This window comes from Pelodiscus sinensis, chromosome 13 (genome assembly GCF_052426305.1).
Source record: "Pelodiscus sinensis isolate ZL-2025 chromosome 13, ASM5242630v1, whole genome shotgun sequence".
Classification (NCBI taxonomy): Eukaryota; Metazoa; Chordata; order Testudines; family Trionychidae; genus Pelodiscus; species Pelodiscus sinensis.
The window spans coordinates 23,069,827-23,089,022 of record NC_143064.1 but is presented as its reverse complement, the minus strand read 5'-3'; the positions used below and the strand labels follow the sequence as shown (position 1 = coordinate 23,089,022).

Below are 19,196 nucleotides of genomic sequence, written 5' to 3'. Positions count from 1 at the left end.
AGGGGACAGTGATCACGAAATAATAGAGTTCATGATCTTAAGCAGGGGTCTCCAAACTACGGCCCGGGGGCCGGATGCGGCCCGCGAGGCCCTCTCATCCGGCCCGTGGAGACCTTTTTGGATTCAAAGGCAGAAGAAGTGAGATTGTTTCAAAACCCATTTGAAGCAGATGTGGCCAGTTGCCCAGATGAACTGCAGCTGGAAGTCATTGAGTTGCAAGCAAATGACCTCCTTAGGGACAAGTTCAAAATAGGACTGGTGGGTTTTTACCAGTTTTTGCCCAAGGAAGACTTTCCTAATGTCAAAACTTTTGCATCAAGGTACCTTTCAATCTTTGGAACAACATACCTGTGTGAACAAACATTTTCAAGAATGAAATACGTGAAGAACAATTTGAGAACAAACTTGTCCGATGATAATCTCAGGTCACTGTTGATGTTAGGGACAACAAATCTAAAGCCAGAAATGTCTGCTATTTTGGCATCCAGGAAACAATTTCACCATTCACACTAATACAGGTGTTCATGTGTAGTATATGAATGTGTTATTAAATAATAACTGAATAAAATAATATTAAATAAATAATTAAAAACAACATCCATGTTTTGATTGTTTTTTATTTGGACCTCAAGTGTGTAGTCGGCCCCCGAACTGCTGTTTGATAGTTAATGCGGCCCTCGGGCTGAAAAGTTTGGAGACCCCTGATCTTAAGGAAAGGTAGAAGGGAGACCAGCACAATTGAGGTTATGGATTTCAGGAAGGCAGATTTTGATAAGCTCAGAGAACTTGTAGGTAAGGTCCCATGGGAAGCAAGACTGAAGGGAAAAACAACTGAGGAGAGTTGGAAGTATTTCAAAGGGACGTTGTTAAAGGCCCAAAAGCAAACAATTCCGCTGTGTAGGAAAGATAGAAAATATGGCAAAAGACCAGCTTGGCTTAACAAGGAGATCTTCCATGATCTCAAAATTAAAAAGGAGTCATATAAAAAATGGAAACTAGGACAACTAACAAAGGATGAATATAGGCAAGCAACACGGGAATGCAGGGGCAAGATTAGAAAGGCAAAGGCACAAAATGAGATCAAACTAGCTACAGGCATAAAGGGAAACAAGAAGACCTTTTATAAATACATTAAAAGCAAGAGGAAGACCAAGGACAGGGTAGGCCCACTGCTTAGCGAGGAGGGAGAAGCAATAACAGGGAACTTGGAAATGGCGGAGATGCTCAATGACTTCTTTGTTTCGGTCTTCACCGAGAAGTCTGGAGGTGTGCCTAACGTAGTGAATACAAGCAGAGAGAGGGTAAGTTTAGAAGATAGGATACACAAAGAACAAGTTAAAAATCACTTAGGAAAGTTAGATGTCAGCAAGTCACCAGGTCCTGATGAAATGCATCCCAGGATACTCAAGGAGCTGATAGAGGAGGTATCTGAGCCTTTAGCTATGATCTTTGAAAAATCATGGCAGACAGGGGAGATTCCAGAAGACTGGAAAAGGGCAAATATTGTGCCCATCTATAAAAAGGGGAATAAGAACAACCCAGGAAATTATAGACCGGTCAGTTTAACGTCTGTCCCAGGGAAGATACTGGAGCAGGTAATTAAGGAAATCGTATGCAAACACTTGGAAAGTAATAAAGTGATAGGGAATAGCCAGCATGGGTTTGTGAAGAACAAGTCATGTCAAACTAATCTGATAGCTTTCTTTGATAAGATAACGAGCCTTGTGGATAAGGGAGAAGCGGTGGATGTCATATACCTAGACTTTAGTAAGGCATTTGATACGGTCTCGCATGATATTCTTATTGATAAACTAGGCAAATATAACCTAGATAGGGCCACGATAAGGTGGGTGCATAATTGGCTGGATAACCGTAGTCAGAGAGTTGTTGTTAACGGTTCTAAATCCTGCTGGAAAGGGATAACAAGTGGAGTTCCTCAAGGGTCTGTTTTGGGACCCGTACTGTTCAATATCTTCATCAATCATGTAGATATTGGGATAGAGAGTACTCTTATTAAGTTTGCAGATGATACCAAACTGGGTGGGGTTGCAACTTCTTTGGAGAATAGGGACATAATTCAAAATGACCTTAGCAAGTTAGAGAAATGGTCAGAGGTAAACAGGATGAGGTTTAATAAAGAGAAATGCAAAGTGCTCCACTTAGGAAGGAACAATCAGTTCCATACATACAAGATGGGAAGCGACTGTCTAGGAAGGAGCATGGCGGAAAGGGATCTAGGGGTCATAGTGGACCACAAGTTGAATATGAGTCAACAGTGTGATGCTGTTGCAAAAAAAGCAAATATGATTCTAGGTTGTATCAACAGGTGTGTTGTAAGCAAAACTCGTGAAGTCATTCTGCCGCTCTACTCTGCACTAGTTAGGCCTCAGCTGGAGTACTGTGTCCAGTTCTGGGCGCCACATTTCAAGAAAGATGTGGAGAAATTGGAAAGGGTACAGAGAAGAGCGACAAGAATGATTAAAGGTCTAGAGAACATGACCTATGAAGCCAGGCTTCATGAACTGGGCTTGTTTAGTTTGGAAAAAAGAAGATTAAGGGGGGACATGATAGCGGTTTTCAAATATCTAAAAGGGTGTCACAAGGAGGAAGGCGAAAATTTGTTCCTCTTGGTTTCTGAGGACAGGACAAGGAGTAATGGGCTTAAAGTGCAGCAGGGGAGGTTTAGATTGGACATTAGGAAAAAATTCCTAACTGTCAGGGTGGTCAAATATTGGAATAAATTGCCAAGGGAGGTGGTGGAATCTCCCTCTCTGGAGATATTTAAGAACAGGTTAGATAGACATCTGACAGGGATGGTGTAGACGGAGCTTGATCCTGCCTTGAGGGCGGGGGGCTGGACTCGATGACCTCTCGAGGTCCCTTCCAGTCCTATTATTCTATGATATGGAGTGGGAATTTGGAAGGGAGAGTGAATTAAGGGAATGGGGTGCAGAGTCAGGGCATGAGGCTCCTAGTGCTCCATTCCCCGCCCACCATACCACTCCCAGGTGATTCATGGCCAATGGAAGCGGTGAGGGAAAGACACCAGATAAATGCTTCACTGCACTGTTCTTCTCCTAGATGAATGAGGGGGAGTGGCAGCATGCAGAGCTGCATTCTCCTCCCCCTGCCAGGGAGAGCCTATGGGCCAGATCTAGCCTGCAGCTTGCCTGGATCAAGCCTGCAAGACCTAGTGCTTCCTCCCACTGCAGCAGGGAGCTGTCACTGGTAATTCAGCTATGCTGGGTTTCGAACCACAGGTGTTCCCAGATCATGGACACCCAGATTAAGAAGGTTCAAATGTAGCTTTAAAAAGGTACCAGGATTACAAACCAAAATTTTAGGCCCAGTTTATTGCAGATAATTTTCAATAAATTTATCTTTGAGAAAGTTATACAGAATCATTCCAATCCCCAACTGACCTCAATAAGCAGGTGAGTATGGAAGGGGAGAATCAGACCCATGGAAATCAGAAACAGAATAGACCATTAAAACTTAGTCTATTCCTATGCCATGTAGCACTGTTCCCTACAATGTATTTGCTAGTGACATGCATTCACAGTTGTGTTCTAAGTCTTAATTCTGTAAGGATAGTCTAGAACAGTATTTTCAAACTTTTTCTCATGACCCAGCTGAAGAAATTTGTTGATGCCCATAACCCAGCATGATTTGATTAGAGTGTGAGCTCCATGGTGGAGCTGAGCATGAGAGCTCTGGCTATAGGAAGGGATCCAGCTTTGGAGAAGTGTGGAGGACAGAGTTAAGGCAAGAGAGGCTTACCTTGCCTCCCAGTCAATGGTGCAGCAGACATGCTAAGGCAGGTTTCCTGCCTCTCCTGGCACTGCAGACCATGCTGAGCCCCAGAAGCAACTAGCAACAGGTTCCCAGCCAGTGGGAATGTGGAGCTAGTGCTCAGTGCAGGGTCTGAGTGCTCTCCTTTCTCCTATCTAGGAGCCAGGCCTGCTACCACATGCTTCTGAGGCCAAAGAGCCAAAGGTTTAGGATATGTTTTTAACAGTCTGCAATGTCAGGACAGGCAACACACCCACTGGTCACCTGATCCCTCTGCAGCAATGAGACCCAGTGCCTGAGATTCCACAGCCCAGAACTGCATCGCAACCCACAGTTTGAAAACCACGGATCTAGGATGTAACTTGCATGTTTTAAAACTTTAGCATACACAGAGAAAGTTAAAATACACTACGGTCATAAAACATGTTCGTGCCTTACACGCATTTAGAGTATACCTTGACTAAGATAAATGAGTAAAAAAAACCTCCTGATATAGATATGCTCCAAAAATTCTCAGATCCTTACATGGGAAATGCTTTAAAAACCACAAACTATTAATCTGTTACTTCCAAAATGTATTATTTATAATTACTTTCTTCACATATCTTCAAAATGCAGGTATGGACCTCATAATTAAATTATTTTCAGCAACTGGAACCGTGTTGTAATTATAAATTTCTATTTACCCTTCTTTTTCATGAACAAATTGCTTCCCCATTCCTCTTTGGAACCCCACTCTTTTTAGCTTATCCACACGTAACAATTTTGAATGGTTCCTGACAGTCAAAAGTTTAGGATCTGTTTTTAAATTAAAACTCTTTTAAGAACATATTTTTGAAAGCAATGTTTGTGTTCTTCATTATTTTATTTAGGCAATGGCAAAATGTTAAGTAATTATCACTTTCCAGTTTAAAAGGTAAAATGGCAACTTGCAGCATAATACAAGGACTCAATGATAACAATTTAAGTAGCACTTTAATGATTCTAAAAATCATGCAGATTTTTTTTTTAATTGCAGTTAGATTTTGGGCAAATTGTTTTAAACAGGAATACTAAATCACTTTACTCTCCAATCCTCTGTAACTGCCAGTTTACATAAAGGAGAGGCAAGGTAGATGAGAGTGTACAGATTGAACCTCTCTAATCCAGCACTCTCTGGTCCAGCATGATTTTAGTTACCCAGATGTCCACTTACCAAGGGTGTTGCCAAGTTTCTCCCATAAAGTTTGTTTACCAGTCATCAGCCCTGGCTCTCAGTGTGCTGTGATGTTATTTAGCTCTAATTTACCTCTAAATGTCTTCTAAGAGCCAAGTGAGCAGTGAACGGGTTCATAATGCTGCGAGACAATAAACCTCATGTGGTTTGGCAAATTCTCTGTTTGGCACTGGTCAAGTCCCAAGGATGCGGGACTAGAAAGGTTCAACCTGAATCTTTGATCTGAAGAAAAGCACTGTGTAGCTCAAAACTGTGTCTCTTACCAACAGAAGTTGGTCCAATAAAAGATACTAACTTACCTGCCTTGTTTCTTTCATGTCCTAGAACCAAAATGGCTACCACACTGCCATTTCACACAATTAAAATTCTGGGGAACTGGATGTGACCAGTAACAAGAATGTTTTTTTTCCCCCACCTCAAAAGTCACTGATGTGAATGAAGCCCATATAAACTAGTGATCAATGTCTGTCCAGAATACTTACAACTATTAAACATGTTCACTTCCAAAAATGTCAATTAAATGGTAAAGTCAATTACCATATGATGGATTCTGCATCTACAACTGGGATTCTAATAAGATGACGTAGGGAAATATAGCTTTAAGGGGTTGAAAATGAACTTTTCAAAATTAACTCCTTTGGTTAAAACATTCACACAGGAGACAAAGAAGATGCAAATGAGTTCTGAAAAATCTATTATGGCACAATACACCTTCCAAATAAATACATGAAAAAGAAAGGCAGAATAAAATAAAACAAAACCTCTCAAATCTGTTTAAACAAGACCAGTGAATGTTAGAATGTATGACTTTAAAATATACAATTATTCTGCCATAAAAGATGGTGATGACTTCCCCCCCCCCAGAGAATATTTATGTAACAACTCTGAAGTTTACCCAGTTTGATAAGTGAATCATAAAAAAGGAGTCAAAGTAATAAAGTGAAAGGGGAGAGTGTGGAAGAGAAGAAAAGTGAAAGAGACCCTGAAGTTATGTCTTTACAATGTTCCCTGTGTAAGAATTGCAGACAGGTCCTTGAAAAAAAAAATTGAAAGTATTCCTATTTCACTGTAAGTAAAATTGTAATGAGGCTACCTAGTTAAGGTTTGCAGTTTCAAACTGGACTTTATGCATCATTATTGATTTTTTCTCTAACCTTTATAAATCTTTTTTAATGAGACCATTACTTCCATACAGTTGTCACAGAACTTTCTCATGCTCATGCAGGGAAACCACTTACACTGAAGAGAAACACTGAAGATAAACTATACTCAGAAGGAAAAATGTCTAGAGCCTTACCCCAATTCAGAGGTCCCCATCAAAAGGGAAGAAAGTAGGGTACTCTCCCATAAAACGTGTCAAGGTTATGGTCTGACAGATGGACACAAAAGCAGACAATGTGAACAAGTATTTTACTCATTTTCTGATACCCAGTCAGAGCGCAAGTGAACAAAATAAGTACTTAACACATAGCACAGTATACACATAGTTTTCCAAAATTCATTTTAAAATAATCAAACCATCCTATATAAAACATACTTTTTATGTTAAAGATACTGGAAGATTTACTCAGTGTTGCTGGTGTCCTCAACTCAATATATTTTTGGCTGTTGGTAAATAAAATGAAAATGTACACACTTCATTTGAATCATTGCTTTGGGGAAGGACCTGGAGATAATAAATTGCGAGTAATTGACTAGTCAACGTATTTTGCATTGACTATTCAATTAGTTGATAGGGCACTTCCGCTTTTGAACAACCTTAGGGCTGTTGTTACACTTGAAAACACACAAGCACCGTGAGGAGCCCAGGATCAGCTAGGGACTCCCCTGCTAGCCCTGGGCATTGAAATGCTCCAGGGAGCCCGGTTTCAGGCTCCTCACGGCATTTAAAAGCAGCAGTGCCCCATAGAGCCCGGGATCAGCTGGGGACTCCCAGCTGACACGGGGCTCTATGCGATGTTTCCACTTTGAAATGCCGCGGGGAGCCCAGAGTCAGGCTCCACGTGGTGTTTCAAAGTGGCAGCCCACATAGAGCCCATGTTCAGCAGGGGAGTCCACAGCTGATCCCGGGCTCCACATAGCACTGCCACTTTGAAATGCTGCATGCAGCCTGGGGGTGCATGCAGCATTTCCACGTGGCGCTCAGGGTCTAGCCCCAGGCTCCATGTGGTGCTGCAGCTTTTAAGTAGCCCCTCCTTCCCCACCCGTTGCTGAATCTTTCTGATAGAGATAGCAAACGGGGAGGGGAACGGGACGGGACTAGCTGACTAGCCTGTCAACTATCTGACAAGCATTTGCTTATCGGATAGTCCACTAGTCCTTCACATCCCTAGTTCAGAATGCAGGGTGTCCGAGGGAGAGAGAACTATCCCTGCCCTCTCTCACCACAGAAACTTGGGGTCAGGTAAGAAGCGCTTCTCCACGGCCGCTTCAACATCAGTAGCCACAGCCAGGGGTCTAGGTTCATCAGCACCTTGTGCTCCTCAGCCAAGCGAGGAACGCAGGAAACTGTGCACTTTTCCCTCGTTCCCTGACAAAAGGGGACAGCCAGCAATGTTCCTGTACATATCAGGGAATGGGAGGGGGGGGGAAGGGAAAGAGTTCCTCCCCCCAAAGTGCACCTTGGGTTAGGATGTTCAGGGCTGAGGCAGTCCTGGACTGGGGTAGGTAGCATACCCCCAGCTATTCCCTTTCATTTGACTGGTGATTGTCTTTTTTCTGTATGGTTTTATGAAAAGCAATCCTATTCCAAGTATATTCCATTTTCTGACCCAACCAAGCTCTTACCCTGCTTTAAGGTATGACAAATTTGGCGGTCCTAGCTCTTACTGTTTAGAAGTTCTTGAACAGACACACAGACAAATTCTCTCAGATATATAGTAGAGATAATAATAAAAACCATTAAATTTCAGAGAGATATCTGTTAATCAGTTTCAGCAAAAACAAAAACAAAAAGAAGTCCAGTGGCACATTAAAGACTAACAAAATTGTTACGGTATTAGAGCACTCTAATAAATTTGTTAGTCTTTACAGTGCCACCAGACTCCTTGTTATTTTTGTAAATGATTTCAAAAGTTTATGCTAATTAAGCAATTTCAAGACAGTGTTTGCTTACATCTGTGACTCAATGAGCAGGTCAATTTAAATTAAGTTTACTGTGGTAGCAACTTAAAAATTCAAGCCAGAGATGCCCTAAAAATTGCACACTATCAAAGTTTTATAAAGATGATGCCCCATTCTACAGTATTATATCATTAACTTGTTACTTGATTAACCTCTCATTTGGTAAGAATTAATTTTATAATACACAGGAGTTTAATCAAAAGATACCCAGCAAACTTTAGGACATTTGGGGACATGCCCTCAGAGTATATTGAGTCAGGAAAGCAAACACCAGAAAAGAGTCTCTAGAGACACTAATTGCTCATAAAAGGGAAATGGAGACCAGGTGAACAAAAGTTCACTAAGAGACTCTCTATTCAAAGAAGATTGGATACCATCTCAATAAAAGTAAATTGTCTAAACCATCTGAGAACAGCAATGGGTATTCCTGAATGTTGCATTATTCTATTAAAGGGTAAACATTTCTGTTTTCAGATAACTCAAGTTGAGAAGATAACTAGGAAGACTAATTAGAACAAGCCTGAGAATAGAAAAACAAGTACTGGAGAACAAATGTATGAATTATAACAGGTGGGGAACATTTTTCAGGTTGGGGGCCCACACACAAGCGAGGAACAAAAAAGCAAACAAAACACCTTACTGACATGGCCCCCAATGTTTCAATCTCTACTATGCATAATGCAAAGAAATATGAAGACAAAGAAAACTTTGAAGGAGAGGTTTTACAATTTTACTTCTGCAATTAGAAAATACACGAACAGATCATTCCCATCTTCTGATTAGTGAAGGGGCCTTTTTCAAAGCCTTATGGATGCTACAGATAACGCATAGTTCAATAGAACTAACAACTTTGCTTTAGCTTTTAAGTTAATACATTTAATATTTGCCTTGTGCAGTGCCATATGGTGATAGATTTGTCCTAAAATCTTGTTGGAAAGCCTGACCACATTTTGCTTTTTTAATGCAACTTGCATCCATTTATTTTGAATGAGTGATGCTGCTGCATGACATGATGCATATTATGTAAAACAGCAATAATCTAATTTGAAATAAGTCAGTAGCAGCCATTATGGACTAAAATTATCATTCCAAAACTACCAATCTTTCACCCATCCTACCAGCACAAAATAATCTGTAATTTCTTCAAAAACATAACTGCAACCTTGTTACCATATCCCATCCCAAATCACCTCCACCCCAACCCAAACCATATTGCTCATAAGGTTCCTTTGTAATTTCTTGCAGTGACTACACTACTTCATACTGACTTTTCAAACCAGTGTTACCCAAACTTGGGTGATGATCTCCAAAGACTCATGGAGGTGTCTAAGAGGACAGGATGAGAGGGGTCTGAGGAGATCGCTCATTCTGTAAAATAATAAATTAATTTATAATAAAAAATATATATACACAACATAGGCCTTGTAATGGTGTATCTATTTAAGGCTATCATATTTTATACTATTGCATATTGCAGTTTTTGCTTCTGGATTTGGTTAAACTTTCTTGATGTTTCCTCTGTTAATATTTCTGTTAACACTGCTACAGCCCTTCAAGCTAGGATATAATATCCCAATTAATTGGTTAGCCAGTTAAACATAATGGTTAACTGACGAAAGGCATTGGGAAAGGGCTGCTGCAGTCTACCCACCAGGCACAAACTGGGGCTGCTCTGGCTGGGCTGGAGCACCCCAGACCCTGCAGAGCTGGAGCAGCCTCCTCCCCCTGGCGGGAGAGGAGACACTCTAGCCCCCACCAGTGAAGCAGTTAACCAGGTCACATCCCTACTTCAAGCACAGCTAACCAAGAAATTAGAAAGCTTTCAGGGCAGGGAACACCTTTGGGAAGAAAACTACCATTCCTATCAGTATTGATAGAAACTCTTCTGGAATGTTATGGTATAATAGAAACAACTACTCAGACGGGAAAAAATTCAGCCCCCTCTTGCTTTGATCAAAAAACAAAACAAACAGAAATGTAATTTAATCCAAACTTCACTAGCAGGATGCCATACTGTTAATTACTACCCACTGCACACATGTCAAAAAGAGTTGGAACTATGGACAAAAAAAATCCATGTAAACAACTCCAATTGTTTAGGAATCATAATTAGAAGGATCTTAATACAGGATAAAGGTGATGCTACTTTTATTTAAAATTTTGTTTTGATTTTGCAAACGAAGCTAGTCAACATTCATGATGCTTAACTGAGAATCATTTATTATTCATATCGCATTTTAAGCATTCAGAGTGCTGTGCAGTTTCTGGACAATGCTGTTTGCTCACACTCCCCTGAAATGTCTGTATGTCGGAGAGTGCATAAAACTAATTATGTATTAATGGTAAAATATAGCATCTGTCTGTCAACATTGAAGCTGATTTGTGGTATGGCAAAGCACAGTTTGCTGTATGGAGCAAAGTAAAGGAATTTTACACAGTAGAGCAGAGCAGGTCCTAGAAAGCAAAATCTACAAAAAGCCTCCACTCTCAGGAGGGTGCAGTCTGCAAGCTACAGAAAAGTCTGCTTATAGACCAAGATGCTTAAAGTGAATCCCTTGAGTGAAGATCAGCTCTCCTGGAGTCAGGCACACAAACCGTGATGTAAAAACACACCCTTTACGGTGGAGGGACAGTAAGGAGAAAGGGACTTTCACACTGAGATAAACACGTCGGGTGCGGGAGAGGGGGAAGAGGAGGCAGGACCACTATGGCACCAAAACATTCGCTGACGCAAAAACACTATCCAGGGATTGGGGCGATAAGGGGAGGGCAGCGCCCCGCTACCTGCTCCAGCCAAGGAAAGAATAGAGACGAAGCCCCGCTCCCCTCCCCTCCCCTCCAACGTGCCCGCTACGGTGGGATTGTGGCAGAGGGACCAGGCCGCAGCACCGGCCCCAGCACACCGGCAAGAGGAACGTAAGCGTCCGCGGGCCCCTCCCCCTCAGCCCAGCCGGGTTTAAGCCCCGCACACACAGAGGCAACAGCGAGGCCGCACTTAACCTCCCTCCCGCCAGTCCCACCCCCTTCCCGGCCTTTACCCCCGCAACGCCTTAGTCAGCCCCCGCGGCCTTCTCTGCCAATCCCTTCCCCGGCCTCCCCCTCCACCGGGACCGCCCGCAGAGGGGAGCAGCCGCCCCTCGTCTTAGGGGGGGAGGAAAGTATCCCCAGCTGCCACTCCTCAGCGCGGGCTGCTCCGAGCCTGCCAGCCGAGTGTCCCGGGCCGTACCTCATGGGCTCTGCGGTCATCTCGCCGCCGCTCGGTGCCCCCGGCCAAGCCGGAACCGAGCTCAGGCGCGGAAGGGACACAAAGCCGTTAGTGCCGCCATCGCCAGCGCCGCCGCCATCTTGTCAGAGGGAAAAATGAGGGAGACGGCCTCCCTCCTGCCGCCTTCCTCCCTCGCCGTGTCCCATTGGCTGCCTGCCACCCCCCATCGATTTTCTAATTGGCCCACTTGCACCGGGCCTGTTGCTAAGGTCGTTTACGTCATCTCCAGAGCTACGATTGGCTGGATGCATGGTTACGTCACCCGTAAGGCTTTGACGTCAGCATATTATGGTATGACGTTGTCCATGAAAAGGGGAAGGAAGCTTCCTCACTTTGTTCGCTTGGCATCTACACTGGTAAGATGTCTCATTCAGGGAAGCAAAGAGCAAGTGGCAGCTGCCACCTCAGGCATTTATCAAGATAACAATGGGTCTCAAACTTCATTGCACCATGACAACCCCAGGAAAAGGGACTGAAGCTAGAGCATCAGCATCCTGGGAACATGCGGGAGAGAAGGCAAAGCTTAAGCCCAAGGCTTAAGCCCCAGACAAGGGGCCTTAATATGAGCTCTAAGACTCAGCACTGAAACCATTATCACATCCACTCTCAGTCTTCTCTTTTCCACACTAAACAAATCATATATTTTTAATCTTTCCCCATAAATCATGTTTTCTAGATCTTCAGTCACTTTTGTGACTTTTCTCTGACTTTTTCTAATTTGACCACATCTTTCCTGAAATGTGGTGCCCGGAACTGGACACAATACTCCAGTTCAGACTTAATCAGCACAGAAGGATTACTTCTTGTGTCTTGCTTACAATGTTTTTGCTAATGCATCCTAGAATGATGTCCACTTACTTTTTTTTTAAAAAAGTGTTACACTGCTGAATCATATTTAGCTGTTTCTTTTCACAAGTGTTGCACTGTTGACTCATATATAGCTTGTGATCCACTATGATACCCCGATCCCTTCCTGGAGTACTCCTTCGTAAGTAGTAATTTCCTATTTTGTATCTGAACAGCCGATTGTTCCTTTTCAAGTGGACTACTTTGCATTTGTCCTTATTGCATTTCATCCTATTTATTTCAGATCATGTCTCCAGTTTGACCAGATAATTTTGAATTATAATCCTATCCTCCAAACTTCTTGCAGCTCCCACTCCAGTTTTGTAACTTAAGGTGCATCTACGCTGCACCTGTAGCTCAAAATAAGCCATGCCATTTGAGCGACCTTATTTTGAAATAGAGCACTATTCCAAAATGTCCCTTAATCCTCATGGAATGGGATGTTGGAATAGCACACCCATTATTTTAGAAGATATTTTGAAATAACAGGCATGCTGTCAAGACACAGAAAACGCTATTTCGGATACCAGAAACATCCTGAAATAGCACCACCGTGTAGATGTAGCCTAAGGCTACATCTACACTGGCATGTTCTCAGGCAAAAACTTTTGCAGAAGAGTTCTTTTGCAGAGTTCTTCTGCAAAACCTCTTCCAGAAGAGAGCGTCTACACTGGCATGTGCTTTTGCGCAAGAGATGTGCTTTTGCGCAAGAGCATCCATGCCAGTGTAGATGCTCTCTTGCGCAAGAAAGCTCTGATGGCCATTTTAACCATAGGGCTTTCTTGCGCAAGAAATTCATGTTACCTGTCTACACTGGCCTCTTCTGGAAGAGCTCTTGTGCAAGAGGGCTTATTCCTGAGCGGGAGCGTCAGAGTTCTCGCGCAAGAAGCCCTGATTTTATACATTAGAACGTCAGTTTACTTGCGCAAGAACACGTGGCCAGTGTAGACAGGTAGCAAGTTTTTGCACAAGAGCAGCCGCTTTTGCACAAGATCGCGCCAGTGTAGACACAGCCTTAATGTACTCTCTATACCCTTGTCTAAATCTTTGATTAAGATGTTGAACAGAAGAGGACCCAGAGTTGATCCATGTGGGACCCCACTCATGCTTTTCCAGCATGACTGAACTATAGCTATTCTCTGGGGACAGTTATCCAATCCATTTTGCATCCACCTTATAGTAGCCCCATATAGGTTGTATTTCCCTAGGGCATTTATGAGAAGGTCATCCAAGACAGTATCAAAAGCCTTACTGAAGTCAAGAGAAACCACACCTAACACTTTGCCCTATCCACAAGGCTTTTTACCCTGTCAAAGAAAGCTAGCAGGTTGGTTTGACACAATTTCTTCTTAAATCCATTTTGACTAACTTATCACTTTAATATTTATCTTCTATGTTTGCAAACTGATTGCTTAATTATTAGCTCCATTGTCTTTCCTGGTACAGAAGTGAAGCTGACAAATTCTCTGGATTGTTCTTATTTTCGTTTTTATAGACAGACACTATATTTGCCCTTTTCCAGTCTTCTAGAATCTCTCTTGTCTTTCATGAACTTTCAAAGACCACATTTCTAATGCTTCATATATCTCCTTAGTCAACTCCTTCAGTATTCTAGGATGCATTTCAGCAGGCCCCGAATCCAGAAATCTCAAGATCATCTTATCTGAAGCTCTAAGGTGACGCAGGACTACTAGTTTTTAAAGTAACTTTTCAAAGTAATTTTAACTTGTTCTTTACCTATTTTAGCCTCTGCTCCTAGTGAATGCCAGTAAAAATTCGATATGTTAGGGGTCTAATCACAACCAAATTTCTTGGTGAAAACTAAAATGAAGTCATTAAGCACCTCTCTCATTTCCACATTTCCTGCTATTGTCCGCCACCCCCAACCCTTGACATTGAGTAAAGGGACTAACATATCCTTGGTCTTCCTCTTGCTGTTAATGTATTTGTACAGGTTGAACCTCTGGTCCAGCACTCTCGGAATCTGGCAGCTGCCGAACCAGAGAATTTGCCAAACCCTGGAAGGTAAATATTTTCTAGCAGCATTACCTACACTTCCACTGCTCACTGGGCTCTGAGAAGACATTTAGAGAAATGCCGATCCATATCATTGATATGGAACTGATTATAGATTACACATAACAAATACTGAAGATAACTGAATATTTGCCCAGTTATGCACAGAAGTTGGCTTTGTTGTGTTGAATGTTCTCTCATCTCATTTTTCTCTTTCTGTTATTCTGATCTATACGTAATATTCAACATGACAGTGTGGCATCTATTCTGTAGCTGTCTGTGCCCAATAATAAAGGCAAATAAAAGGAAAGTTTAGCAGTGAGAGAAGGAGGAGAAGTAGCATCTCAAGGTCAAATGCTGGAAGAGAACAGTCTACCGTAAAATTGTGAGTATAATGCGCACCTATGTATAATGCGCACCCTGACTTTGGAATCTTAGCGTGATGAAAAAATCTGAACTCCTATGTATAATGTGTCCCGGGGTTTGAAGCCATCGAGCTTAGCAGCCCCACAACTTCTGCCAACAGGTGGCTGTCCTGCAGCCAGGAGCCCACCCTCTAGCACCAAGCCCAGACTTGTCCGCTTCCCGGAGGTGGCCCCAGGCTGCAGGAGAGCTGGAGGGAGGAACATGGAGAAATCCCTGTGATATATTTTGTATTTAAGATCTTGGCCTTTTAGATATCTTTGTTAAGTGTTCTTATAGAATCTCTGTAACATTTCTCCTATAACTTTGTATTAAGATATATAGATCTTGTAAGAAAAAAATGTCTTTTGACCTCTCCCCTTTTCTTGATTGCCCTGTTGAAATGAATGGGGTGTGAATGGAGAATGAAAGGTGAACACCTCCAGCAACAGTTGCAAGGGTGGAGAGGGTCTGGGAGCCAGATCCAAGACAATACCTGCAAAGTGAGCTCATTAAGAAGACTGGACAGACAGACAGACGCCTTGGGAGTCAAGCAGCAAGTGCCTGCCCTTGGAAGAACTCTCTCTGAAGCAGCATTAAGAAAGGCAAGCTGATGACTAATTGGCTGCATGAGAGGGATAAATAGGAGGCATCTTGCAGAGGGATCCCGGGTTTTCATCTTGTCAACATGGGAGTATCGATCTGGATCTGCAGAAGCCTGGCTCCACCCCCTCCCCCATCTAACTCACCTGGCCAGTGAAGTTAAGGGGAGCAACTTTTGGTAACAACAAGATGGAGTGTGCTTGTGTGTGTGTGTGTGTGTGTGTGCATGAGTGTGATGTATCATATGCATATGATAAGTATTGATTATTCTATGTGTGATCAATAAATGTGGCGTGTTGCCTTATCCCTCAAAAGAAGTACCCGGGATCTTTTTCAAAGTACAACAGACACACCGCTTCCACCAGCAGGCTCACCCAGGAAACACATGCGCAGCCCGGGAGCCAGTGGCGGAATTTAAAACCTGCCCCCCGGACAGCTGCCCATGCGCCGCACCAGCACCAAACCCAGCCTCACCTACTTCCCAGAAGCAGCCACGGGCTGCAGGAGAGAGGGACATGCCACTCCCACCTGCAGGCTCGCCCGGGAGGTTCGGGCTGCACAGCCTCTTCCCTCCCTGGTGCTTGCTAAGCTCGCGCCTGCCCCGGGGACCCCCGGGCGCAGCCTGAAGGAGCACCAGGCAGGCAGCAAGCCAGGGCGCTGCAGCCTGGCTGTGCTGCTGGCTCCTTGCCTTGTCCGGAAGCCTGGCAGGACAGCGACCCCCACACCGCGCTGCAGCGGGAAAGTTTCTGGGCGCAGTCTGAAGGAGCACTGGGCAGGCAGTGAGCCAGGGTGCTGCCAAAATAAAACTTAAAAAAAACACTTATGTATTAATGCGCACCCCGACTTTGACCCCAAAAAAAGTTGGGAAAAAAAAAAGAGTGCATTATACCATAAAATCGTGAGTATTTCCAGTTGATGCTGTATGCTAGGAAAAAATGGTTACTTACCTCTCGTAACTGTTGTTTTTTGAGATGTGTTGCACATGTCCATTCCATGCAGGTGTGGGCATGCTGCATGCACAGCTTGTTGGAGAGTTTTCCCTTAGTGGTACCCATTGGCCCTGCAGGGAGCCCCCTAGAGTAGTGCCTGCATATAAGCCCCTGCCAGCATACCACCCCCCTCAGTTCCTTCTTGCCGGCAGACTCTGACGAAGGGGAGGGAGGTGGGATTTGGAATGGACATGAGCAACACATCTCAAAGAACAACAGTTACGAGAGGTAAGTAACTGTTTTATTCTTCGAGTGATTGCTCATGTCCATTCCATGGAGGTGACTCCAAAGCTAACCCCCATGGAGGTGGGGTCAGAGACTACAATGAAACAGACTGAAACACCGCTCTGCCCACAGCCACGTCATTCCTGGCCTGCTGCGCTATGGAGTAATGACTTGTGAAGGTATGCAACGAAGACCAGATGGCTGCCCTGCAGATATCAACGATGGGCACCTGAGCCACAAAAGCAGTGGACAAAGCTTGGGCCCTAGTGCAGTGAGCTGTAATAGAGGGAGCTGGCACATGAGCCAGCTTGTAACAAGTCTGGATGCAAAAAGTGATTCATGACAAGATATGCTGAGCTGACATTGGCATACCCTTCATCCTGTCAGCTATGGAAGCAAATAACGGGGGACTTACAAAAGGGTTTTGTTGTATCCAAATAAAAAGCCAAGGGACATCTAATGTCTAAAGTGTGTAGAGCCTACTATCTTCCTGACTCTTGAGGTTTGGGATAAAAAACAAGTAAAAAATATCCTGATTGATATGGAAATGAGACATTACCTTAGGCAAAAAACGCAGGGTGAGGGTGAAATCTAACTCTGTCTTTGAAGAAAATGGTGTAAGAGGGGCTGTCTGCAGTCAAGGCCTGCAGTTCTGAAACCCTCCTAGCGGAAGTAATAGCCACAAGCAACAAAACCTTCCAGGAATGATACAACAGTGTGCACATCGCTGATGGCTCAAAGGGAGGCACCATCAACCTAGTGAGCACCAGGTTAAGGTTCCAAGGGGGCAGAAGCTGTCACACCTGGGGACACATCCTGTCCAATCCCTTGAGAAAGCGATGCACCATAGGGTCAGAGAAGACAGTCTTGCCCTGGGACTCCAAATGGAAGGCCAAAATACAGCCAGTCCGAGTTACAAATGCGTCAATTTACGACCATTCGTACTTAAGACCAACCTCCCATTAAGCGCATTACACTGGTCCCCGAGTTATGAACGCATGATCCGCGCTTATGAACAGCGCGGTCACATTTAAATGAATGGGGTCCGACTTATGAATAAATCAGCTACGACCAAGTGTTTGGTACGTAACTTAGAGTCCTTCAGCCCATACAGGCTAGTCCTGGGTGTGTTCTGAGAACGGACTTGCACCCTCAAATTGCAGGTCCTGGATGGTGTTCTAAACCTCTGGTGGGATGCTGGAAACCTGGAGCCAGGTACTACTGCACAATCCCAGGCCAGTCACCATAGTGCGAGCCACTACATCCAGGGCCACCTGGAGCACTGTTTGGGACACTAACTTGCCCTCCTCAGACAAGGCCTTGTACTCTTGCCTGGAATCCAGGAGCAACAACTTAAATTTGTCCATTGCCATCCAGGAATTGAAGGCATACCTGCTCAGGAGCACCTGTTGGTTGGCAATCCTGAGCAGGAGTCCTCCTGGGGCATAGGCCTTATGACCTAGAAGATCTAATTTCTTGGCCTCCCTATTTTTAGGGGTAGGCAAAGACTGACCCTGACTGCCACTCCTGGTGGTTGGCCACCTGGACCACAAGCAAGCTGGGCAGTGGGTGCGAGAAGAGATGCTTGTGGCCAGCTTGGGGGACAAAATACTTCTGTTCCACCCTCTTGTCAGTGGGGGGGAATGGAGGTGGGCGTCTGCCAGAGGGTCTTTGTAATTTTACCCACTGTCTTATTCAGTGGTAGGGTCACCCTAGACAGGGCTCAGCATTCAGGATGCCCACTGTCGGGTTGAAATCCTCCAACACCCACTCGAGCTGCAGCCCCAGACTTTGGACGAGGCACTTGAGAAATGTTAGTGGGCATGGGAGTCCATTGATGGCATAGATGGAGATGCCAAGCTGAGGGCCTTGTCAGGGAGGACGATGAGTACTCTTGCATAGTAGAGTTCTCGTGCACCTGGAGGTGCTCCAAGGATTGGGATGAGGCTGGCTGGTTTGGTACCCCCCTAAGACCTTGCCCGGCAATCCCCTCCAGGCAGGGTCTGAGAGACTCCTTATGGGCTGAACACCCTTGGCCAGGTTTTGGGGAGTGAAGCAATGCCACAGCTGAAGGCAGCACCCGAGGCCCCCAAATAGGATAAGCCCACCACAGTAGGAGCGCTCTCCTGGGCCAGATGATAGGCCCACAGGACCAGGTGCTGCCACTGTGGAAGCCAAGATCGCTGCACTGATTGGCTGGAAGTGCTGAGGTGTTGTGAATGATGACTGGAATGGGAGCGGTGCCAAGAGTGGAAGTAGTGCCGGGATCAGGAGCTGTGTCGAGAATGGGAACAGTGTCAGGAATGGGAGCAAGAGACAGTGGCCTGGGACCAGATGGACTCGATGTCAGAGTCAGAAGAATAGTCAGACCTCGATTTAGAGGACGCCTCAGAGACTGGTGCAAAGAGCCTTGCCGGATCATAGCTGCCAGCTTGCCCCAGTGCCGAATAGGCAGCAGCAGCAGCACTAGAGGTGCCATGGGCTGCACCACTGAAGCAGAGGTGCTTGGGGCCGTGCCTTCCCCCAAGGCCTGGGATGAGTCCACAACTGGTACCAGTGCCAGGTCTGGTGCAGGTGCTGCAGGGCGTGGCATGGGAGTGGGTGCTGTCATCCTGACTGGAGCTAGTGCAGGCCTTGAAGAGCACCAGCTAGACTCTGGTGCGGGCACCTTGGTGCAGGCACGGGCCTGTGAGTCCCTCTGTGGTGTCAGTTCCAACAG

At 44.6% G+C, this 19,196-nt stretch overlaps 1 protein-coding gene across 7 annotated transcripts in view; it reads right to left on the bottom strand.

Annotated features, from left to right (window-relative positions):
• Nucleotides 1-11,527, bottom strand: part of ATRX (ATRX chromatin remodeler) — a 203,891-nt gene extending 192,364 nt beyond the window's left edge. For 3 of the 7 annotated variants that reach the window (XM_006136187.5, XM_006136189.5, XM_006136188.5), the window contains exon 1: nt 11,358-11,526. In XM_006136187.5, coding sequence (XP_006136249.2) covers nt 11,358-11,377 — 20 coding nt within the window. In that variant the 5' untranslated portion in view covers nt 11,378-11,526. Of the gene's footprint in view, nt 1-9,399; nt 9,500-11,357 lie in introns of all 7 variants that reach the window. The other 4 variants (XM_075940896.2, XM_075940897.2, XM_006136190.5 and 1 more) reach the window with 3 other exon arrangements.
• Between the last annotated feature and the right edge of the window lie 7,669 nt (nt 11,528-19,196).